At 40.9% G+C, this 25,858-nt stretch overlaps 1 protein-coding gene and 1 pseudogene across 1 annotated transcript; one reads left to right on the forward strand and one right to left on the reverse strand.

The window, feature by feature from the left end:
- Window positions 1-1,979: 1,979 nt before the first annotated feature.
- On the reverse strand, window positions 1,980-6,906 carry LOC146713202 (butyrophilin subfamily 2 member A2-like). Its single transcript, XM_085452383.1, has 3 exons — window positions 6,818-6,906; window positions 2,924-3,277; window positions 1,980-2,828 (listed from the first exon to the last, which is right to left on the reverse strand). The coding sequence occupies exons 1-3, from the start codon at window positions 6,882-6,884 to the stop codon at window positions 2,593-2,595; spliced, it is 657 nt and encodes a 218-aa protein (XP_085308509.1). The 5' UTR covers window positions 6,885-6,906; the 3' UTR covers window positions 1,980-2,592.
- A 6,584-nt stretch (window positions 6,907-13,490) lies between these two features.
- LOC146713203 (uncharacterized) lies at window positions 13,491-14,587 on the forward strand (annotated as a pseudogene).
- The last annotated feature ends 11,271 nt before the right edge of the window (window positions 14,588-25,858 follow it).

Genomic DNA, 25,858 nt, shown 5'->3' on the forward strand with positions numbered 1-25,858 from the left:
CATGTAAGGACCAAATAGGGAAGTCAAATCGAGGTGGGTGAGGATATTTCTCCTGTGAATGGTGCATCGAATGTAAAGGCAGTTTGCATCTGCACGCATTACAGAGGAAACTGGGACAGCTGCTCTGATGGAGAAGCACGAGATGGAGAAACAGGACCAACGACTGAGTGTGTAGGTTGTGTTTTTTAGACTGAAATAACTGCATCATCGGCCACAGTGCACCTGGAAAGGAAGACTCGGCAACCTGCAGTTTCTAACACCCTTCACTCCGTGGCAAAGGAATACGATCCATTTACAGAGTCTGTTAAAGGAAGGGATCATTTTCACTTTTAGGACGCTGTAAGGAAAGAGGCAGGTAATATGCAGTTAAGTCAAAATATTTGTGATTTTCTTCATGGGCTTCATGTGCATGAAAAACAGCCAGCACCATCAGTTCTCTCTTAGGGATTAATGCAAACTATGCAGCCAAAAGTCGAGGCGGAAGCACCTGAAGGCATTTTCAATATAAAGCAAAAACAGAAGGAGATCACAGCAGCTGTCATTCATCATCTTTGCCTGTGTGAGACGTGCTGATGGAAACTCACTTGAGTACAAAGTTTTTATACTGGCTTTTGAGCGTGGAGGGAAGCAGAGTCAGACTTAAATTAGGTTAAAATAATCTCATTTTGGTGGATTGTGTGAACGCATCATTTTAAATCAGCAGACCCGGGATGATGATGGGCATCATACAGTTTTCTGTGAAGTGGAAGCCATACTGAATGGCAACAACGATTATTCCTGTCTTTAAAAAGGCTGAATGGCTGCTGAAAAGCTCTAATACACACAACAGGTAATGAGGGAAAAGGAAACAGGTGGGAGCACAGTTGATAATAATCTCAGGATAAGGAGACATGGCATGTAGAATTAAACTCAAGCATGCAAGACACCAGAAAGTGAGAATAGAACAGGAATAAGAGAAACTTAGAAGCAGAACAACACATAAGGGAACAAACAGACTGAACTAAAAAAATAAATAAAAAAAAATAAGCCACATCTCAAAGTCCAAAAAGAATGAAGGAGTCCACAACAGAAACGCCAAATGCTGTGTCAAAGGCCCAGGAACCGTGACGGCATGATTATTAAAGTATTAAATGCAGAGAAGGGAAAAAATGATCAAAAGAGGAAAAGATGTGGCTGTGAAGACAGACTTCAGAATCCAGCAGGAATAAATATTAACAAAAAGCTGACTGATGCACATCTGTGACTGTGTTGAATACTGGCCTGTAGCTGGAATATAAACAATATTTACTCAGACTTCCTGAGTAAATAACTAATTTACATATTTGATAGACCAAGCCAACTTTATTAGTAAAGTTCTTTAAAACAGCAAGTGCTGACCAAAGTTAACAACAGAATAAAAATACAAAATCATTTATGTGAAAAGACTTTAAAACAATTTAAAAATCAGCTGTCACTCTGTGGCCACTGAAAAGGGGCATGTTTTAAGAAGTGATTTATAATGTGATGGTTTTCTGATAAATCACAGGGTGAGAAACAGGAAATACCAACTGTTTCTTCTTCTCACTGTGTGAAGTTTCCCCGATACTTTCATGACACATGTTGGGGACAGCCGATGAGATGCACTGGGAAATGCGACATATGTAATATAATGTTCCTTGATTTATTTTTTTTGCACACCATGTGTCAAAAAAAGCTTATTTTTTTAAAGCATTTTAATGATAAATATATGTTACACACAGGTGTGTTAATAACAATAACATGTTATAATTAGGCATAGTGCATAGTACACAAAGTACATAACGTTTCTTATTTCTTGTCTTTTTTTTAATTTTCCTTTGTTTGCTCTGTTTTATGAGTATATTTGTATGTATATTTAAAGACAGACAAAATCACCAATGCAAACGTTCACAGATCTTTCAAGCCAAATATAAATACATTCATTGTCACAGAGCAGCTTCCACCACATCTGGCAACCAGCATCAGTGTGAATGACTTTTTAATATTTTCAAACAATAACTTAGTGTTGATATGAAAACAACAGTTACCTGAAAATTCAACAGCTCTTATAACCGAACTAACAATTTTGAGCAGCATTAAACAAAAATATTAAAGTTTTGACTTTCATCAATGTTACAAACTTATCTATTCCTATTTACTTCCCAGGGTGGGATCATTCAGTACACATTTGTTTGCATCGTTTAATTCATGTTTAGTTTAGTTCACAGTGAGCTTCAACAATCCCTCTAAATATTATAACATCAGGTTGTATCGTGACATAATAATAAAACAACTGTTTTCATTTCATTGTGAAGATGCGGGACAATTATCATGGCTAAAATATACAGTCTCAATGACCTTTCTCCCACAAAAACGCTATGATGAACAGATTCAACTTTTGGAGATATATTATATCAGTCAAGAACTCACTGAAGAGCCCGTATTAAAGCAGTTTGTAACGCTGGGTGCTTTTTCTCGGTTTATGATGATGATCTAATAATTTGTTAAAAGTTGTATAAAAATAAATGTGTTCATGCTGTAACAGCGTGCTTTAGTTTTCAGCAACAGAGCTTATGCATTTCTGTAGCAGCTTCATTACACTTCAGCTGAGTCCTCAGTAGGAAGTTTGACTAGACGTTGCTTCTTATGTTGACAAGTTCGTCGGTGTACCACAAAACCAATGGCAACAACAACAACAACAACAGCAAGAACAACAACAACAACAGGAATAATGGCCTGCTGAGTCAGAGCACTGACCCTTTCAGCATCATGCATGTTTCCATCTCCTTTTTCCATCACTTGTTTCTCCGACACGCTTTCATGTCTTTCAGCTGCAGAGAAAGCAGAAGTCACAGATGGAGAGGATTCTAACTGGATCATAAAGCTGGAGTTTTTAGTTTACATTTGATGAGCTCCACAAACTCACCTGTAACTGTGAGGTTAATGAAGTGACTGATCTCTGTGTGAACTCTTTTACTTCTCCCAGATTTCCTCACTGCTATGTGACACTCATACATCCCAGTGTCATTAAATGTAACATTCATCAGGATCAGAGAAACATCTCCATCCTTCATCTCCGGGTCCCTCAGCTTCACTCGGCCATGAAAAGATGGATGTTGGTAATTTTCATAGGAGCGTTTGTTCCTGTAAAAGTAGACGTAGCCGTCTGTGTTCAGGTCAGCTCTGCTCCACTTCAGCACTGAGATTATTTCTTCTGTTGAAATCTGACACTGGAGAGTGACGTCATCTCCAACTCTCCCCTGAACATCCTGCTGAAGAGCTGAATACATGAAAATAATGTGTTTTTCCCTTGTTTTTATCATTTCATTTCAAAACACTTTTTATTAATTATTAATCCCGAAGGTAATTAATTAATAAGGCTTACCAGCTGCTCCCATTCACACCACAATAAAACATTCACTCAGACAGAATGAGGCAATCAAACAAAAATAAATTACATTGCATATTTCATATTTTATCCATATTTATATTTAACATAGAGAAACACAATCACAGTCTCCAAAAGCTAATCTGTAGAGACCTTTTACAAAGATGCCAAACTCAACAGGAAGGAAAAGTCCTGGAGTGTCCAGTGTCCACTCATGCTCCACATATTCAATTCAATTCAATTTTATTCATATAACACCAAATCACAACAACAGTCGCCTCAAGGCGCTTTATATTGTACAGTAGATCGTACAAGAGCCCAACAATCATATGACCCCCTATGAGCAGCACTTTGGCAACAGTGGGAAGGAAAAACTCCCTTTTAACAGGAAGAAACCTCTGGCAGAAATGCACTTATTACTTCATGCAAAATCTCTTTTAACTTGGCTTGAGTAATGAATTGTGAACCTTCCTGCATTCATTCCCTTCTTGCTAAGCTGTGGTGCTGTTGTTGTCAGGTTTAACAGAGTTCCTTATTGTTTCTCCCTCCTTGTGTCACTTTTCCAAACATGAACTTTAATGTCTGTGGATTCTGGACGTCTTTATGAAGAAGCAACTGGTGAACCTGTGTGTCCATTAACAATTGCAGCAGGTTGGTCGGCCATGAAAAGATGGATGTGCACATTTGCACAGGAACGCACACGGCTGGAGATCGCTATTCCCCCACACTCATGGAGAAAAACATGGCTAGTGCTCCTCGGACTCGTGATACGGCAGGAGCGTCGTAAAAGCATGTGACGTCATCACCGCAGCAAACAGTAAGAACAAAGTGGAACTTATCGGCAGAAATTAACACTGCACTTATAGCGATACAATTGAAATATAAGGAGACTTTCGGACACACAGGGTCAACATTGCAATGAAATGTGTTTGACGAGCAGCAGTCACTCAGCAGCATGGTACAGTAGGAGAAAATATAATAAAATAAAATAATAAAAAAATAAAGAGAAAAATAGAAAAGACCAAAATATTAGAGAGACGTAGTAAAAGAGAAAAGATGACTAAATATATATGTATCTATAAATATATGTAGATATATGTAGTGATTAAAGAAAGTAAATCTTGAAAAGGAATATGATGGGGGGGGGGGGGGGATCCTGGGCCATCTGACCTCAGGAAATCACATAATCACATGATAGGGTGGGGCCAGGTTTCACAATGAGCTCCCCCGAAACCCTGGCTGATTGTGACCCACACCCGTTTTCACACCTTGGTTCATGTGATTAGTTAGAGGATCATCAGGGGGTCCTTTTTCCCTGTTTGGGGGGAAACGCCCACTGGGTTTAAATCTGGGACTCTCCACCAATTGACCCTTAGAACTGAAGAAGCTTCTCGGATGAGAGGTGAAACGTCTTCAAACAACTCAAAGAAGTCCAGACGCTTTTCTTTCCAAGCTCCTTAATTGACTCTCCATTTACATTTACAAATTGGAGTCTATTACATAGATATCATAGCACAGTACCTGTAATATCTACAGCGTGCACTAATCGCGTTAATAGAATACTATGGTCAGCAGTACTGAACGCTGCACTAAGGACCATATCCCACATGGACGACAGGTCGGGGGGAGATATAATCACACCCACCCAAGACTGGGTGCCAAGCCCCAAGTTCAATAGAAGAAGAAGTGTTGAGTGCGAGAGAAACTGACCTGAGAGACCAAATCATGACGAAGCTTGAAACCTCGATCCTCAGTAGCCGGTTACCAAGACTACGTGAAACACCCTCAGAAAATCTAGTAGATGATGTGAATGCAGCACTACAGACGATACAGCCACGATTACCAAGACTAACAAGCTAAAAAATACTATGGCAGCAGTGATCAATGAGATGCTCGGCTAAAAGTTGAACAGCCACAAGGAGCGGTACCTCCATGGGGAGACTAGAGACTAGAGGCCAAGGTCAAGGTAGCATGAAGGGAGGTTAGCCAACCATTGGAGCTGCAGAAAGGTGCGATGAAGAAGGTGCCTAAGAAGTACAGGAAGCTGTCCATACCTGAGGCCTTGGAAACTGCTAAGCAACAACTCAGGAGAATAAACCAGCTGTTCTCCACAGAACCAGCCATGGTGGACTCTCAGTGGCAGGGGAACAGCACCACCAAGGCTGGAGATAGAGCAATACTGGAAGAACATGTGGGAGAAGGATGCAACCCATAACGGCAATGCTCAGTGGCTAGTGGATCTGAGGGCAGACCACAGCAAGCTCCCTAAACAGGGACCAGTAACCATCACAGTGGCAGACATCCAAGAAAGCGTCTCCAGTATGAAGAGCTGGACAGCACCAGGATTGGCAAGAATACCAGAGGCACATACACCAGCTATTGGTAGACCGAGCCATTGCTCGAGACTGTAAAACCAGGCTGACCAACGTGTGCACTTTGTGGATTGATTACAAGAAGGCCACATGGAACATACATGGAACCACATAACCAAGTGTCCAGCACAGTATACAGAAACATCTGTGCTGAATACAGTGTTGTGTGGGTCAACTTTTCTTGCGAGAGACAGAGAGAGGCGTTGAAAGACTGCTCCAACGGAACTTGTTGTTTTTGGAGGAAAACACGAACACAGTGTACAGTCGAGTCTTAATAGCTTACTTACAACCGGGCTCGTCAGGCACTCTTCTTGGCTGCAGTGGTTATTATTATATTTACATGCTTCCAGCTCCCGTTTTTCCTCGATGACAACTCGTACCTTTCCACTCCCCTTTTTCTCCCTCCTCGCGCTCACAGACCCATAACGTGTATGGCAGTCCATTCTCCCTGCAACACGGACTACACTGCCCATGATGCTACATTCTTTAGAGCTATGCTTGTAGCATTCTGCCTGTTAGCTTAGCACAACAACAACAACAACGAAAAGGCGCTCTCTCACCCAGGAAACACACAGTCAGAGAGAGAGCTCGTCGCCCTGTAACCATGGCAACCGTAACGCTGCCGCCTGGAACAACAGAACGTAGCTGTCAAACAAACCCAAACAGTCCTGACCCGCGACAAAATGAAACAGGAAAGTACCGCAGTGTAATCCATTTATTTCAACAAAGTAACTGTATTCTGAATACCACCTTTTTAAACGGTAACTGTAACGGAATACAGTTACTCATATTTTGTATTTTAAATACGTAACGGCGGTACATGTATTCCGTTACTCCCCAACACTGTACATACATACATACATAGATACATACATACATACATACATACAGAGCACATTAAAACTAGTTGAAAATGGTTAACTTTAAAAATGACATTTAGAGATAGATAGATAGATAGATAGATAGATAGATAGATAGATAGATAGATAGATAGATAGATAGATAGATAGATAGATAGATAGAGAACTTGTAGAAGTAAAAATATAAACACGTTACTCACCTGTTAATGCAGAAATTAGAAAACAAAACAGAAGGATTTTAAAATATCCCATGTTTAACAGGAGCATGAATACCACAGAGCAGCAGAGTCCAGAGTGAAACAGAAAGAGACTTCCTGGTAAATGATACTGACTTACAGTAAATCCGTGAGTGGAGGATTTAAAGGAAATGAGTCAGTGACCTTCTGTTTACAAACACACCAAATTAAATGTAAGAAATAAAAACAACCAATGACGACTTCATGGAGATGTATATATATATATATATATATATATATATATATATATATATATATATATATATATATATATATATATATATATATATATATATATATATGTATAATAGAGAGATATATTCTCTGCTTAAAGAATCAGGTTTCATGTGCATCTGTTGAGTTTCACGTTACTGACACCAGCAAAAAAGCCAAGGGGTAAAGTTTCAGCAGCACAAGCTGCGTGTCACTTTGCATGTTGTTTGTGCTGCAGAGAATACCTGAGAGTACCTGTCATCCATGTCTACAGATTCTTCAGGGTTAGACCTAAAGTCACTGAACAGCCTGTAGCAAGATCAGTTTAAAGTCTAAATCTCAGAGCTGACATTAAAATCATGTCATCTTTCTTCCATATTTGTATATTTATTGAACAACCCAGCAGCAGAAATGAAGCTGACAACAAATGCAAAAACATTTAAATTAAGTCATGAAGAAATCTGAGAGGGTTTTAAATATGTTTAACTTTGTTTTGAAGCTCTCTGGCATGTATTGACACACACAGCTATTGGTGAGCAGCCCAGAGGAATATTTGTATCAACTCACTTTCAGTTTCACTAACAAGATCAAAGTCATGACTCACGCTGTGTTCACTGAATCAGAGGAGTGTAGGAGGGCTCAGAGGGCGTAACCACACACAGGCGTCATGCTGACTGAGGAACCAGGAACAAACAGCTTCACTGAACCTCTGCAGAGCAGGTTTTTATGTTAACAATCACAACACAACTTATTGACTTAAAAAATATGAAACTGTTTTAAATATGACCAAATGATTTTGTGACTTCTTTCAATAAATAACCAAAAGCTGTGCCTGCAATAAGCTGATGGTTTCCTGTTTGTCTTTTATCCTTTAAAATGTTATCTTGGTTTATTTGTGACTCTGTCGAACGTCGAGGTAACAGGAAGATGTTTTATATGCATTGAAATGAGTTTTACACTTGTGTTCACTGCAGACTGTCAGGATCTGCTTCACAGCGTATTGTTTATATTCTGTGTTTGAATGGAGGGATTCAGAGACCTGTATGATCTCCTCTTGCAGCTCCTCACTCTGATTGGCTGCTGTAGTAGTGAACCGTTTACCTTTGACCTCTTTAACCTCGCTGCTCTGAGTTGTTTCCTCTTTTAGAAAAATAAAAGAGCCGAGCGTCGACAGGCGGTGCCTTTGACTGGATGTTACCTCGCTGTGAACACACATGGTTCATATTTCAAGATAGGAACCAACCAAATATTTGTTTTTTCAGACTGTAGAATCAGAATTTCGTGTGAACAACAAGAAAATGGATCCAGCCTGCCTTAGTACCAGCTGAGCATCACAGCCTACCTGAGTGTTCTTGCTGACCATGTCCGTCTCTTTCAGACCACATCTGCTGATGGCTGCTTCCAGCAGGATAACACACCACTTATTTTAAACTTTTTCTTTAACACGATCAGTTCACTGTGATCAGACAGCCTCTGCAGTCACCACATAAAACACAAACCTTTAGGATGTTCTGGAAATCTTCAGTAACTTTGGGTATCATGTCAATTTGGCCCAAAATATCTGAGAAATGTTTCCAGCACTTTTTTAAAAATCTATGACACGAAGAAGTGTATTCACCTTGCCCCTCCTTTATCTCTGTGATCCTCTTCATATCACCACTGTTTTCCGCTCTCTCAGATCTTAATCTGCCACGCATCTTGTTGCCCCTTCTGCTCCCACTATCACTGTGGGGCACAGAGCTTTCAGTCGCTCTGCTCCTCGGCTCTGAAACTCAATTCCTTCAGTCCCTTCCCTTTGTTAAGTCACAACTCAAAACCTACTTGTTTAAACTGGCTTCCTCACTTTAATACTGATTTTACTTGATGTCAAATCTTGTTTATTTTTTTGTGTTTTGTTTTTATTTGTTGTTTTTTTGTATTTTAATTTATTAGAATCTATTTTAATCTACTGTTTTATTGACATCTTTGTCTCTTTTTAAGGTGACCTTGGGTTTTAGAAAGGTACCCTAAAATAAAATGTATTATTATTAGTAGTAGTATTTTTATTAGTATTAGAAGTGAAGCAGTTCCAAAGGCAAAAGGGGAGTTTAACTTGACACTAGACAGGTGTTCCTAACAACGTGTGTGTATAACACCATAACTAAATCAACAATATGGCCACATATTCTAGGGGTTGAGCAGGCAACCCATAGTTTATATATGTTAGTGTGACGTTTGCTCCATATCAGAAACAAAACAGCTGCTGCTCATTCACAAAGTGGATTTTTAAAATTTTGAGTGCTGCAGAATCAGTTTGAGGGCCTGTTGTTGCAGGTTAATGTCAGTAGATGGCACCACTGGAGCATGGCTTAATCTTGGAACAGCAGCCAAAAAAGACTCACTTTCTCATTAAATCAGCTTCTTATAAAAAAAAATCATCACTGAAAATAAATATCAGTTGATAGTGCAGGTGATACTTATTTTAAATTATTATTAAGCAGATTTAATGAGAAAGTGAGTAACGCCTCTTATTCATCATGCTGTAATGTTTCTGGAAGCAGCGGTCACCTCAGTGACTCCCCACTGCTGACAGAACACCTGCAGACATAAACAATATCAATAAGTACACTGATTATAGTCTCATGAATTTAAGTACATGGAGGTTTGTAAAAGCTCCTCAGAGCCCTCAAATGTTTTTTGTTTGCTTTGTTTGTTTGTTTTGTATGGCCACCTGAATTAAAACCTGCGGGTAAGTGAAGACAAACACTGAGTTACATATTACAGACAGAAGAACTGTTGAGTCTGTTACCGAGGTCTCCAAACGAATGTTTAAGGTCCAGTGTCAAACAGCCTTCCACCAGAGGGCACAAGCAGATGTGTCTGTGATGCATTCACTGAGCTTTCTTTTGAAGACAGTTTCATCATATGGTTAGAAGAAACTCCAACACACTGTATATACAGGGAGTTTATTAATGGAGTTTCTTTCATATCCCCAAATTTTAATGTATCTATTAAAAAAAAAGAGTTTGACTTTGTTACAATCTATTCTCCTTATAGAGTTGCCACGTTTTTCTTCCTTCATTGAAATGTGCTGTTGAACATTTTAGTTATAAAATAAGTTTAAAAATCATGTTTTATAATGAACTACGATCCATCGTGTAGATATAGAAGAAGCTGAGTCCAGCTGTGCCTGAGATTGATTTTGTCCATCAAATCTGTTAAAATCAAATGTGTAATGTCTGATAAGCAGATGACTCTCAGGTCTATTGTCAACAGACATGAAACTTCACAGTAACTAAGACTCTTGTGTGAAAGTGTTCCTGCTGCTTTAAGTCTGTGACTCACATGAACTTTGTTATCTGCTCTGAAGAGGACTGAAGTGTGTTTGGGTTCACTACAGCAACTCAACGTTTTCCATCAGACATCTTTGTGAAACCCACAGAAGCACACGAGAAGATCAAGTGAGACCAAAGTTTATTGAACCTGCAGAGAAACCAGGTCACTGCTGTGGAGATGACAGCACACTTAGAAATAACATAAATAACAGCAAAGTTACTGAAGACATGAAAACATGGATTACATCTACATTTTAGTTACATACCATTTATTATTGTTTATGTGTAAATGATGTCTTGGTCACACTTTTATTCTGAAAGGTATGGTGAAGAAAATGTTATCTTTTTAATATAAAAAGTTTAAGAAAGTAAATTTTCCAGCTTCTTTATAAAAGAAAACAATAACAAAAACTCTCCATTTGAACTTTCTGCCCTCAGAGGTTGTGTGAGGTTTCCTTCATGAGGAGAACAAACTGAATATAAACCAGTGTGTTTACAGTGAATGTGTCAGGTCTGAGCTGCTGTGTGGACCAGTTAGAGAGCAGCAGCTGGATCCCAGTGGTTGGACTGGTGGACGACTTCAGTGAGGAGTAGATGACATTTGGCTCTGGTAGAAACTCTGCACACACAAACACACAGGAGGAGAATATAAGCACAAAGCAGAGCCTCTCTGTTCTCTTTATATGTCAGTGAATGCATCACAGTTACAATAATGTAACTTTCAGTGTTTTATTATGTAACTTAATGAACTTTTGATATATTTTCTGCGGGTATGTCAGATCACTATGGGCTCAAATTGTGGTCTAACGAGAGAACATCTGCACATGCGCGGTACAGATCAGGTCCCGGTCCGTAACTACTGGCCCTTTCTCAATTCTCAAGTACACACGGCAAGGATTCGCGTTCTCGGTGAGTCCGGACTTGATGAGAACACGAGCACGGACTCGCGATTTGTACAACTGGAACACCAGTGTAATTGATGATCCAGAGTTTTTACTGCCGTCCACTCTTAATTTAACTGTGAATAATATATTATGAAGCTTAACTTTAATCTCAGCCAAACCGATTTACTCAAGAACTAAGAAAACACTGACAAAAACCAAACATTAACATTTAGAAGTGACTTATATGTCCTGTTTAACCCTAGTAGCGAAATCTCTCTATTAATAAAAAAAATAATGTACATGTATGTCTTGATAAAAACAAACAGGTGAGATGTTAAAACGCTTTTATTTTTATTTTAGTGGACACTCAATACAATAGACAGCTGCTGGGGTTTGGACGAGAGCTGAACAAATGTTTATCTGATATTCTAATGTCAGATAAATATCTAATATCTGATTATTTTGAAGCATCCTTCAGAATCCCCATGTATTAACATGCTGGTTTTGTTCCTGGTGAAAATGTTTCCTCCTGAATTGAAATATATCTCCGCCAAACCAAATTACTCAGGAACAAATGAAACAATGAAAAAAACGAACGTTAAAATTTTGAAGTTACCTAAGAGACTTGGAGATATATGATAAACAAACACGATAAGAGATATATCATGTTTAACCTGAGTAGCAAAAGACCGTGGCGGGGTTTGAAAACGATGTGCCAGGAGTCCACTGTTTTCGCCGGCTCTAGTGATCCTTGACATCTCGGTCTGCTATCAAGCTGGCAGGTAACAGACATCTCCGAAAATGTCAGATTTTGTTTTTTCAGATTTTTCAGCACATTTGGAACTATATGAGATCTTGATAAATCAAGCAGATATTCAAGCTTACACACCTCTCGCTCGAAAATAAACTCAAAGGTTTTTTTAGAAAGTATTTTGTGGTCGCCTTTCACACATACGTGGTACAAATCGGGTAGTGTCATTTGTAGGCCGACTACGTGACAGGAATGAAACAAAGGCTGTCCAAATTCGAAGACTTCCCTAAATGCGGCTAAAAAAAATGCGTCCTTCATTTCCCCAGATTTGAAGGATGGGATGGGTGTATTCTTCGTGGCCCAACACCTATCCAAGAATTCTTAGCACAGCTCAGGTAAAACATGATATATAAGTCACTTAGATAACTTAAAAATGTTATTGTTTGGCTTTTTTCAGTGTTTCATTTGTTCCTGAGTAAATCGGTTTGGCTGAGATTAAAGTTATAGTGATTAAACAGAAGTGTGAGATGCTCCAGAATATTCTCCGGTGTCCTGTTATATTTTAGATAGCAAGGAGCAGAAGGCTGAGTTTATTAAACTCCACCAAGACAATTTCATTGAGTTTACAGTTTTTCTCAAATGTTAAAACACAAAAGCCAATCCTGTAACCCAAATGACCAGTAGTCTAAACACATTTACTAAATGTAGCCACCATATTCCAGTACCATAAACACATGTCACATGAAGACACAATTCACAAAACACAACCCTCTGTACTCATAAATCTAAACACATTTTTCCTTGCTAAAACACATGTTGCAAAACAACTCTGCTCATATTCTCAAATGAAAGCCCATGTGATGCAAAATGCTTGCCACAGTCACCAATCTTTGAACACAGGGAACACACCTGGTGTCAGTCACTACACACAACGACTCAAAATTGAAGACACCTGCTGCTAATGATGTGACCCCACCTATAAAAGCATAGTTTGGTGAAGATGCCAAACAACACAATGGATGAAGGCATTCGAGCGTGCGGAAGGAGAAGAGCTGCAGGCCAAAGAGGAAGAGGGGTTGAGATCAGAGGAGGAAGAGGTGAAGGCCTAAGAAGAAGAGGAGTTCGGAGTAGAGGAGGAAGAGAAGGAGGCCAACAAGAGAGAGGAGAAGGTCCAGGTGGGAGAAGAAGACAACCTCGCACCATCATAACAGATGATATGCGAGCAACAGTAATTGATCATGTCATTGTCCATAGCATGACAATGGCTGAAGCGGGACGAAGAGTACATCCAAACCTGAGTAGGTTCACCGTGGCCACCATTATCAAGGCATTTAGACAACACAACAGGTATAGTACGCTATTGCTTTCTTTGTCACACTGCAGTTTTACAGGCCTGTGAAAGTGGTCTGTTACTTTACATGTAGTTTTACATATAAATCAGTCAATTGACAACACATCTTTCTTTCGAGCTGAAAGAATGCCACATAGAGGTGGGAGGGTTGCCATATTCACAGCGGCACAAGAAACCCTCATTGCAGATATGGTCCGTGAGAACAACTGCATTAGACTCCGAGAGATCAGAGACAAAGTCATTGATAATGTAAACTTTGAGAACATTGATGCTGTCAGCGTGTCCACAATAGACCGAGTTCTCCGGCGCCAACAGATGAGGATGAAACAGGTCTACAGGGTTCCCTTTGAGCGCAACTCTGCGCGACACATAGAACAACGTTACGAGTATGTGCAAGTACGTATACATCCATGTCCACACTACAGTTAGTGGACATACTGTGTTGCTTAGTGGCCTACATTACTTCTGGACAATACTGTGCTACCTGATTGACCGTTCTGAACACCTGTACGCTTTTCCATGTTCACAGAGGATAATGCAGTTGGACGCGATGGCCAGACCCCATGAGTACCTCTTCCTGGATGAGGCTGGCTTCAACCTCCAGAAACGAAGGCGAAGAGGCCGTAACATCATTGGCCAGAGAGCCATCACTGAGGTTCCTGGCCAACGGGGGGGTAATATTACTCTTTGTGCAGCTATGGGTACGGAGGGGCTTCCACCGGCATGCTGTCCTTGGGTCTTACAACACCCAACGTCTCCTCACCTTCCTAGAGGAGCTAAAAGACCTCCTCCTGGACCGTCAACAACACCATCCTAGGCTAGCACATCACATGTATGTGATCATTTGGGACAACGTCCGCTTCCACAAGACACACCAAATCAGAGTGGTTCACCACCAACAGTGACCACTTTTTAAACGTCTGTCTGCCACCCTACTCCCCTTTCCTGAACCCTATAGAGGAGTTCTTCTCATCATGGAGATGGAAGGTGTATGACAGACAGCCATACACAAGAGAGAACCTCGTACGGGCAATGGAGCTGGCCTGTGCTGACATCCCAGTGGAGGCCTTCCAGGGATGGATTCGCCATTCCAGGGCGTTTTTCCCGCGGTGCCTAGCAAGGGACAATATAGCCTGTGATGTGGATGAGGTGATGTGGCCCAATGCAGCTCGGCGACATGATGCCGCACAGTGACTGTGTGTAATACTGTAAAATGACCGTGTAGACAATAAAAAAGACTTCACACCCTGATCATGTTTCCAAGAGTACTGTTGTGTGCGATAGATTCTGTTTTTGCATTGAGTTGTGTTACAGTAGTGTACGTACATGCAGGATGTTTTTATAGATTTATAGTCTTCATGTGAAACTCACAAATCTAAATGCCTAATCCTCTGCAGGGTTCTATGACGATCCGTTACTGTACAGTTTATAAAAATATGCATTGGCAGTTATGAAACAAAGAACCTTCTCACAAATTGAGCATTGTGTTTTCAATTGTTTTGCTGTAGTGTGTAATGCTGTGTATAGTGTTTACAGTTTTGACAGCTTCGAGCTGCTCTCTTGGTGTGGGAGTTTGAGTTTTGCAGTGGGAAGGTGTGTTTGTGTAGCTTTAGAGAAGGGTGTTGTGTTTGGACATTGGGGGACCTGGTGGTAACGTTTGTGACATGTGTTTTAGCATTTGAGAAAAACTGTAATGATGCAACATCATTATTTTTTTATTTCTGCTTTGATTTTTGATCTAGAGAAATAGAAATTTTTGCCACAGACCTGAATAGCACTGCAGTTGTAGTGGATGTTTGTTGTGAGGCGTGCTGCAGACAAAGCTGAGAGCAAACACACCACAGATGGCTAAAGTTAAGCCACAGCCAACGTGTCAGTTACATAGAAAGGTGTCACATGTGAGTCTGCTGGCTGTGATGTACACCAGTCTGTGGAAAACCAGACAGCAGACAGGAGCATGTGTGGGTTTCCTACCACAGTGTAAAGATATGCATGTCATTACTGGTGACATGTGTCAGGGCTGAAGCCAGAACGTGAGGTGGTCCTAAAAGCAGACTTAAAACGGAGGCCCAGAATGAAGTGAACAACAATTTAATTCACAGTGATGTTGTGACAATAATATTTACATGAAGTAAAAATGAAGTTACTGTAACATGAAGTATGAGGTCTCAGACAAAGTGAGTGTGATGTACTATGAACAGAAGCTATGAGATTACTGTAAACTTTGAACATAAACTGTGATAGATGCAGCTCAGCAAGGGGAACAGTGGTGATGGAGTGGCACTGAAAGAAAGGGAGAGCTGAGTCCGAGTTGGTTTGGGAAAATGACAAGGCAGATCCACAGTTGAAGAATGAAACAGCCTTACTTTTTCACAGGTGGGGTTTAAAAGGAGGTGAGAAGCGTGGAAATGAGGCCTGGCTGAGACCAGTGGAGTAATGAGCCGAGATTCCAAACAGACAATACGAATACGGTGGGAGAGGCACATGAGACTGGAAAAGACAAACTCAGGCTATATTCACACTGCAGGTCTCAATGCTCAATTCTGATTTTTTTTATCAAATCCAATTTTTTTTGTCTTGTTGTGAATGTGTGTGTGAATGGGTGAATGACTGAATGTAGTGTGAAGCGCTTTGGGGTCCTTAGGGACTAGAAAAGCGCTATACAAATGCAGGCCATTTACCATTTATTTACCATTTGTTGTTCACACTACAAATAAATGTATCAGCAAATGCGCTCTAGTGTGAACCCTCAAAGCGGCCCGCATGCGCAAAAGAAGACATCACACACGATGCCTGACATCCACCATCTGATGGAGCATGAGCTTAGAACTGATGTTCAGTGGTCAGTGCCACAGTCTCATCACAGTCATCACACAGTCTCTGCCTCACCACTGATTGCTGTTGCCAAGGAGATGGTGGGGTCATTTCCTGCAAAATTAGGTCATAAGACATTTTTAAATGACACAAAATAGTCAAAGTTTTGGTTCAAAGAAAGATGTCACTTGAGAGTCTGCAGGCTATGATGTGGACGAGGCAGCAGATGGGAGCCTGTGTGGGTTTAATACCACACTCTAAGGATAGGCATGTGAAATACATAATTTCCCCTAGGGATCAATAAAGTATTCTGATTCTGACTATGATTCTGACTCTGATTAACTGCTGACATGTACTTATGTTGTTGTTGATCAAGCCATAAGACCATAAGTCATAACATAAAATTTTAAAATAATAACATAAGGATATCAACAAGCTGAAATAAAAAATAAAACTTTATTCACAAAGTTCACACAAACACTTGAACACACACCACACGTCACAGAAAGCACAGAGAAACTGCCTTACAGTTTCGCAAGTACACTTTACACTCTGCGCTGTGCACTTCATTTTTTTAAATTATTAATTAATATAAAAACGCTTACTTTGTGCAACACTGTACTAACTGCCACTTTAAGTCTTGTACTACCACTTTATCTCATGGTGAGAGATGGCGAACCACTGATCATTCTATTGAGAGATATGGAGCCAGAAGAGAGGAGGTCCTGTCATGTATGTGAGTTGATTCTGGTCAATCAGGTGGGTTTGCCAGGTTTTAGTTCTTTTTGTTTACTTTGGTTTTGTGCTTATTTATGTGCGTGTTTCTATCTGAAAATGTGAAAAACTTAAAATGTCAAAAATTCGTTTTTCATAATATAAATATCATTATATAACTTATAAACACATTTAGAAAGACATGAATTTAATATAATAAAAAAATATCGATCGACAGACAGATTGGGGCTGCAGCTGCAGTAATGCAGACGCTGCACCGGTCCTTCGTGGTGAAGAGGGAGCTGAGTGTAAAAGCGAAGCTCTCAATTTACCGGTCGATCTACGTCCCTACCCTCACCTATGGCCACGAGCTGTGGGTAGTGACCGAAAGAACGAGATCGCGGATACAAGCGGCAGAAATGAGCTTCCTCCGAAGGGTGGCTGGCCTCTCCCTTAGAGATAGGGTGAGAAGTTCGGCCATCCGGGAGGGGCTCAGAGTAGAGCAGCTGCTGCTCCACATCGAAAGGAGCCAGCTGAGGTGGTTCGGGCATCTGACAAGGATGCCCCCTGGGTGCCTCCTGGGTGAGGTGTTCCAGGCATGTCCCACCGGGAGGAGGCCCCGGGGCAGACCCAGGACACGCTGGAGAGATTATATCTCTCGGCTGGCCTGGGAACGCCTTGGTATTCCCCCGGATAAGCTGGAGGAGGTGGCTGGGGAGAGGGAGGTCTGGGCCTCTTTGCTTAGGCTGCTGCCCCTGCGACCCGGCCTCGGATAAAGCGGATGAAGATGGATGGATGGATGGATGGAAAAAAATATTTTTTTTAAATAATCTTAAAATGTTATTCTACAAAATGTCCAGCAATTTAATTTGTTTATTCTTTTAAGGTGATCGTCTGTGGGACCCAGGAAGACCGTATAACTGCATCTCTACCAACTTGAATTGCGGTTTCTCTGCATTCCAGCCTCTTCTGTTTCATGGGAAATAATTTCTCTAAGGCAGGAGAAATTCTCTCCAAGAAAAGAAACAGCCTCGGCCATCGCACAGCAGAACAAATTCTCTTCTTAAAGAAAAATGAAAAAGTGTTACCTTAAATGCGTCAAGTTTTTACTTTGCAAGTTCATAAGCATTCTCCCTTTCCAGTTCACAATCAATTCAACCTCTAGGTCAAAGATATGTATAAGAAAATTGGCCTAATATTATATTTATAGACATACTTGTTCAGCTGTCCAGTGAATTATATGTATGTTACATGTATTTTTCATCAAGAAGTCACAAGTAAAACAGACCCACACCATGGCGCATGTGCAAGGAAAATTTACTGAACAAAATTATTTATTAAAGAAATGGACAACGATTTTTTTCAAAGTTCAAAGCAACACAGCGGTGGCCCAATATCAAACAGAACTCCATTCTGTAGAGTGAGCAGTCTTACAGTTTTTTCTGATTGCTTAAGCACATTTTTTGTAACTATTGGCTAATTTTGCAAAACTCTACACACAAATAAAAAAAATCTGTCACCCAATAATCAAAACATTGTAGTTCTCTTGCAAAAGCGAACACAGCTAGATTAACTCTTCACACCTTCGTAAAAATGGTGTTTCCGTATCAAACAGTACACACAAGCCATCATCTACTAAGCACACAATGCGCCAACTGCACACTGATGGTATGAATACAAAACACATCTGGCTTTTGCTTTCTCTGTGCACAAGGTAGGCTGTGTCAGTTTGAGCTCATACTTTTGTCATAGGTCCATAAGCATAGACGGATCCAAACTTCAAGTACTGGTGTTTATTCACACACATCAAAACAAACACAAGTGTTTATTTCCAAGTGAAAACAAAATAGTAATTTCACTGAGGAAAAAAAAGAAATCAGCCTACATCATGTCGTCTTTCTGGGTCCGGCCACAAAATTTCGTCCACATCGCATGCGATATCCGCCAGTCCAAGGCACCGGGGAAAATATCTCCTTGAATGCCGTATCCAGGCCTGACATGATGCCTGGTCAATATCTCCACATGCCTCCTCCATTGCCTGTAAAAGGGCTACCTGTTGATGAGGATGACGGTCATACACTTTCCAGCGCCAGGCAGAGAAGAACTCCTCGATGGGATTCAAGAATGGAGAGTATGGAGGGAGGTTGAGTGCCATGAAGGATGGATGGTCTGTAAACCAGTTGCGGACCAAAGCAGCCCTATGGAAACTAACATTGTCCCATATGATGACATATCGGGTCTGCTCTGGTCTCTGAACAGTGAGCATGTCATGCAAGGTGTCCAGGAATGCAATAATGTGTGCAGTGTTGTATGGGCCTATGGTTGCATGATGGTGAACAACACCATTTTGGCTTATAGCTGCACACATGGTTATGTTACCTCCACGTTGTCCTGGGACATTGATGATGGCACGGTGTCCAATAATGTTCCTGCCACGTCTCCTGGTTTTACTGAGGTTAAAACCAGCCTCATCTACAAAAAGTAGCTCATGTCCCATTGCATCTGCTTCTAGTTCCATCACTCTCTGGACAAGACAAAACAAATGCAACACATCAGGCCCATGCACAGCACTACAGTATGCACTCCCAAATTCAGAACCAATGACACTAGCTTACCTGCACATAGTCATATCGCAGTTGCTTTACACGTTCTGTGTTCCTCTCGAAAGGAACTCTGTAAATTTGCTTCATTCTTATTCTGTGACGCGCAAGTACACGACTTAGTGTAGAAATGCTTGCACTGTGTATATTTTGAAAGATGGTGTCATCATCCATTATGCGCTGCTGTATTTCACGCAGTCTTATTGCATTATTGGCAATCACCATGTTCACTATATGGGTCTCTTGCTCTGGAGTGAACATTCTGCCTCTGCCCCCAACATCTGGATGTCTAGCAATAATGTAAAGGAACAATTTCAGTATTTTTGCATGTATGGTACTGTTGTGTTTCTCATTAGAGTATGGCAGTGCTACAAAGTACTTACTAGAGATGGACCGATCCGATATTACGTATCGGTATCGGTCCGATACTGACCTAAATTACTGGATCGGATATCGGAGAAAAATAAAAAATGTAATCCGATCCATTAAATATCACGAAAGCACCTCACAAAACTTGCAACACGCCGTAACTCGCCTCAGAACGACGTTAGCACGTCGGAGCAGTATGCATCACGTGATAGAGCAGCTGTGGCATGCGGACCGGTCTGGATAGCATTTGGAGCTTCGCTAGCAACCTGGCATTTCATCTCCGACAAAGTTATCCCCGAGAGAAGTAAAGCAAGTGTGTAAGTCCATCTCTGAATGTTTGTAAAGCATTCCCACGTTAAGCTTAACGAGCGACTGCCTCTCGCTCTCCGGCTGCTACTTCAATCGTGAAACTGCTTAAATGATCAGCTGATCGGCTTTTCTGTGGCGAGTCCGTCTCTCTTGTTTGTTTTTGGTCCACTTTGCACCAGAAAGAGGAAACCAGCGGCTGAACAACAGCAGCACGTTTAAGCTTGATAAGCTGTTGTTAGAATTTATTTAATATTACTTTCTACACCAGGATCTTTTTCTATGTAGCTGACGGCTGGTAACTGTGCAGGGGCGGATCTAGCAAAGTTTAGCCAGGGGGGCCGATAGGGCATTAACTGGGAAAAGGGGGCACAAAGACATACTTTTCTTTCTTATTCTCATTTAAAATGTCGAGCTTTTAATAAATAATTATCTGACACCCAAAGTTTTAATTTGATGTAAAATGAATAGAAGTCAATTACTGTATATAGTAACTGTTAAGTCTAATATATATACCCTAGTAAGCTATAGTACTTTTTACTTTGGGAAGGTACCATCTGTGCAGTCTGCAATTTTGTTGAAGAAAGATGTTGAATCTATTTAATATTTCTTGAAAAATAATTGATTTCTGTGCATTTTTTTCACACTTCATCAAATTAAGGTTGATTACGTCGATTAAGCATCATGAGGTGGAGTGTGAGGGGTGGTTCCCTATTTTTTATTTATTTATTTTTGTTGTTGCTGGGAGTTGGAACCCTATTAGTTAGATTGCTTAATATTTACGCTAAGTACTCTTTAAAATACCAGAATAGGGAGGATGGTGTAGGTTTAAGTTTATTAGATTGATCAGTATTGCTGAACTATGAAATATTTTTTTTGTATACAGGTATAACAGAATAGCTTTAGTGTAGTTGTTGTTTTAAACTTGAGTATGAACTTATACAAAATGCAGCAAGATATTTTAAAAAACAGTTTTGTTGATTAAAAAACACTATATCGGATTCATATCGGTATCGGCAGATATCCAAATTTATGATATCGGTATCGGACATAAAAAAGTGGTATCGTGCCATCTCTAGTACTTACCGATTCTCATTTCGAAATGTCCTAATGATACTTGCCACAGTGTAGCGGCTCAGTTTAGGCTGAACACGTTGGCCAGCTTCCCTCAGGGTCATCCCATGGTTGATGACATGGTCCACTATTGTAGCTCTGGTGTCATCAGTTATTCTGTTTCTTACTCTTCTCACCCTTCCTCTTTCCCCTCCTCGTCCTCTTCTTGCTCCTCCACGTCCTCTTCCTCCAACTTCTTCACCTCCACGTCCTCTCCCTCGGCCTCCTCTGATTCTCACTCTTCTCACTCTTACTGCTCCTTCCATTGTACTCCACATAGACAGCTTACCTGTGGCCTGTTTATAGTGCTTAGGCTGATTGCAAAGTGGACTAATTATCTAAAACAGTTTTCACATGTGAAAGTGTGCCAGACAGTTGGCAAATTAGTGTTAATGATAGCCATACATGTGTATAATTTTGCTAGGAGTGTGTTGGAAATTTGGTAATTGAGTGTTGTGCAGTGAATTGTGCCTACAGTTTTGCCAAGTGTGTGTTACAAAATTGCAAACTGAGTGCAAAGCAGTTTTTGTGCTTTTAATTTTGCAAACTCAGTGAGTGGATTTGCTATAAGTCTGAATAGTTTTAGAAATTGTGCTACAGGAATCACAGTTAGGGTTTAAGCATTCAGAAAAAACTGTAATGAAGCAGTTTTATTTTGTAGATTCATGCTGTTCTTTATATCTTTGGCCACCAGATGTCACCAGAGATGACTGTGTTGAAAAGCTTCGCGTAATGAGCCCCAAGCTTCAATACCTCATTTGGCCACCACTGATAGAAAGCAGCTGGGAGGTTGGAGGGAGTGGTCTTTGATTTACAGAGCAGAGTGACGTCATCTCCCTCCATCACAGGGAAGACAGGACAGTGTCCTTCATGCCACTCTCGGTAATATCAAACCAACACCACCAGTTCAAAGTCACTCAAGCCCTCCTCCTCTTCCTCTGTGACATGATGTCTTTGTTGTGGTTATCATGAAAGAAATGGTTCGACTGTTTGACAAAGCTTTCAGAAAGCGTTCAAATGCTCAAACAGAATGATAATTAACTATAAAGAAATAATTTGATGCCTTCATTGACCGTTAAAACAAATTGTGAGTGGCTGAATTAACTGAGGAAGCCGCAGAGAATAAATCCACATGAATGAAAACATGTCAGTACTTGTGCGATGCCTTCACTGACAGTATGATGCCTTTGAGATCAGACAGCAAACTTTTCTTTTTGAAGCTGAATGACTACCAATGACTTTGTTTAATGTTTATATTAACGTGACTTGTGTTGATCGTGTTGCAGATTCGTGGAAACAGCTTGCATCTTCCTGTAGCTGAAAGCGGTTTGAGAGGAAGTGAGCTGAGACTTGTGTGACTACTGCTTAATCGACTGCACCTCTCTGCAGTGGAAGACCTTTAATTCTGTTTTGAGCTGGTCCTCATCTTCTCCATAGAATTCACAGAGGATGTGGACAGCTTCAATGGCTTCTGGGTTTGGTGGGCCTACCCAGTTAGCATGCACAGTTAAGGGCTGGAAGGACTGAATGATTCTGGCCGTTGGGCTTCCAGTATTGTCCCCTTTGAACCTCCTGTTCAGTTCCCCAGTCATGATGTCCAGAAAGGTGAAATATACACCACTCCTGAAATATGCCTCCACTGACTCAAACTGAGCACCTACTTGAGACACTGTGGTGCTGTGTTGGAAACGCACTGGAACTTTCCGCTTTCTCTCCTGACCAGGCACCACGGTAGGTACTGGAATGTTGAAACTCTCTGCCTTCTCTGATGCACATCTAAATATCTCTCCAAATTTCTCCTCAGACCTCATGGTTTGCAATGTGTGAAGCACACCATCAATTACCTTGTAGGCAGTGGAATGGTCCAACCCTTCTTCCTGCAGAGAATCTGATGCCAAAGCAGTGACTTCGAATACTGGTGTGGTGATTTCCATGCAGAGAATGAACATAAAATTAATGGCATTTCTGTACATCTGAGCATCACCTTGGGCCAGGTTAGGTGGGTCACTGTGATAGGTTTGTAGCTTGAACCCATCCGCTGGAACGTTGAAGACAATATAATTACACTGCTAAGCAAGACACAAATAGGCAAAGTTCTTCATGTTACTCGTGCACGGGAGAGACCGGACAGAGCGCCGTCCCTTCGCTTGACCCCAGTCGCTCTCGTCCGTCCTCCCATACCACTGTCCTTTTATTGAGGTTACATGAATATGCATAGGTTCATTAACATACGACGTCTACATACAAACAAAGAGTACCTTGCCTGTGTGTGTGTGTGTGTGTGTGTGTGTGTGTGTGTGTGTGTGTGTTGCTGATCAAAGGGTCAAACATCCTTGGTCAGGAAGAGGGTAGACTAGACCCCCCCCGGTGAGGAAGTCCAGCAGTTCATCTAAACAGAAAAGCACTTAGACTAGAACAGACGTAGCTACGTTAATCCTACCATAAAACAATTAAGACAAGATGCGACCTCTTCCCGTGCTCCCAGGATGTAGGTGTGCATTCTAGTGTGGAATGCACACCAAGCCTCTGTAGCCTGTTAAAGATCACACAACTTATCACTACACAATTGATTATACACCTCTAAGCATCTATGGTTAAATATTTCTAAGCATAAATGACAATCAACAATACAAACTCTAACACACTGTCACTGATGTCATCAAGGAGCATCAAAATGGCTTTCAAATTTCTCTGAAGTGCCTTCAGTGCTTTTTCCCTGCAAGCCCATCGAGTATCTGACAGCTGCTGGAGCTCCATAACACGTTGTCCAGGAAAGAGAGACTCCTGAAATTTGACCAAGGCAGCATGACGCTTTGGGGAGCCTGAGCAAAAGGCATACAATTTCTCCACCAAGTTGAAAAATGTCACAAAATGCTTGCTGGACTTTGATGCCTCCACTAGTACCAAATTGAGGCAATGGGCTTTGCAGTGCACATAGAGGGCCTTCTCATTGTGTGCACGGATTCTAGCTTGGAGACCTTTATACATGCCACTCATGTTGGCTGCTCCATCATAGCCTTGACCATACATGTTCTTCATCTCTAGGCCATTCTTTTGCAGAAGCAAGACCACTGTATTCTCCAGCTCCTGGCCTGTAGTTGTATCAACATTGCACACTTCGATGAATCTCTCCTTTATTTGCATATGATGAAAATATCGCACAACAAATGACACTTGCTCTTTGTGTGAAACATCAGAGGTTTCATCAAGTAGAATGGAATACATTTCAGCCTCTTTTATTTCACGTTGTATCTCCTTCCTGATGTAAGTTCCTAGTGCTGCAATGATGTCATTCTGACTTCTGTTGGAAAGCAGTGACACCTGGGGCCTTGTCTTGGTGGCTTTAACTGTGGCAATTTTTTCCAAATGCATTTTCAGCACACTATCGTAGCGGGAAAATACATTGACTAATTCACGAAAATTGCCACGGTTATCACTGGACTCACTCTCATCATGACCTCGGAATGCTTGTCCCTGACGTGCAAGATACACTGTTAGGTCAATTAATCTTGTCAGGATTTCTTTGTTTGTCTGCCTCTCTCGCTCTCCAACTTCCACCCCTTTTACGTCTGAAACATCAAATGCAGACTGAAGGGCCTTTTTCTGGAAATTGATCCATCTAACCATGCTTGTCATGTGCATCTCTGCGCTGGAGTGTTGTTTGATTTTTTCAAGAGCAGTACTCCACTTTCTGATGCCATCAGTTGTCCAGGCTGTTCTGCTTTTATATTTTTCATCTGAGAGGAAAAGCCGACAACTAAAACAATGCATTGAATTAGCAGTGGGTGAGTATTCCAGCCACACATTAGCAGAAAACCACTGTTTCTGGAATGATCTCCCCTCAGTTTTTGGGTAAGGTATATCAGGCTGACATGGGCCCACATTGCAGCACATTGAAACGTATCTGTCATTGCGCTTTATTTTAAATGTATGGATGTGTGTTGGATCTGTTGGGTATTGTAAAGCTGCTAACTTTGACATTATGTGATCGATCTGTTCTTCCTCATTGTGGTCTTCAGAGAGCACTACATCAGTGTCTGTAGGCCTAACTGAACCTGTTGCTGCATTGGTCGCGGCTTCATCTGTTTCTATATCTCCCCCTTCTGCTATGCTGGTAGAATGCATAGAGCTGCTTCCCTGCTGTGACTGACTACAATGGAACAATAATAATAATAATAGTATTATTATTTATCATAATAATAAGCTTAAACAGATAGTTTTAATAATAACCCATACTGCAAGTCTTGTAACATAGAAATAACTTTCGTAGGTACAAAATAATAGTTAGCTCAATGTCTGCTGATTAAGTTCATTAAAAATTAAGTGTGAACAGCTTTTAAGATTTTTCAATAGAATTAACTGCAAGGAGCAGGTTACATTAAAACATTAAAATAGAACCTGACTCTGCCCTTGACTCTGACCTTTCATCTTCATTTTCCTTTGCTTTCATCCAGGAGAGCAGAGAACTGCTTCCCTGGGCTGCCTGTTGTAGATCCCTTTCTTTCTCCTTTCTCAGCCTCTCTTTCCTAGGCATTATGCTTGCTGAAATTAGTAAATAAATAGACCAAAATGTATG

Source organism: Copadichromis virginalis, linkage group LG3 (genome assembly GCF_057382275.1).
Source record: "Copadichromis virginalis isolate Kocher_CV1m ecotype Utaka linkage group LG3, C_Virginalis_male_GT1.1, whole genome shotgun sequence".
Lineage (NCBI taxonomy): Eukaryota > Metazoa > Chordata > Actinopteri > Cichliformes > Cichlidae > Copadichromis > Copadichromis virginalis.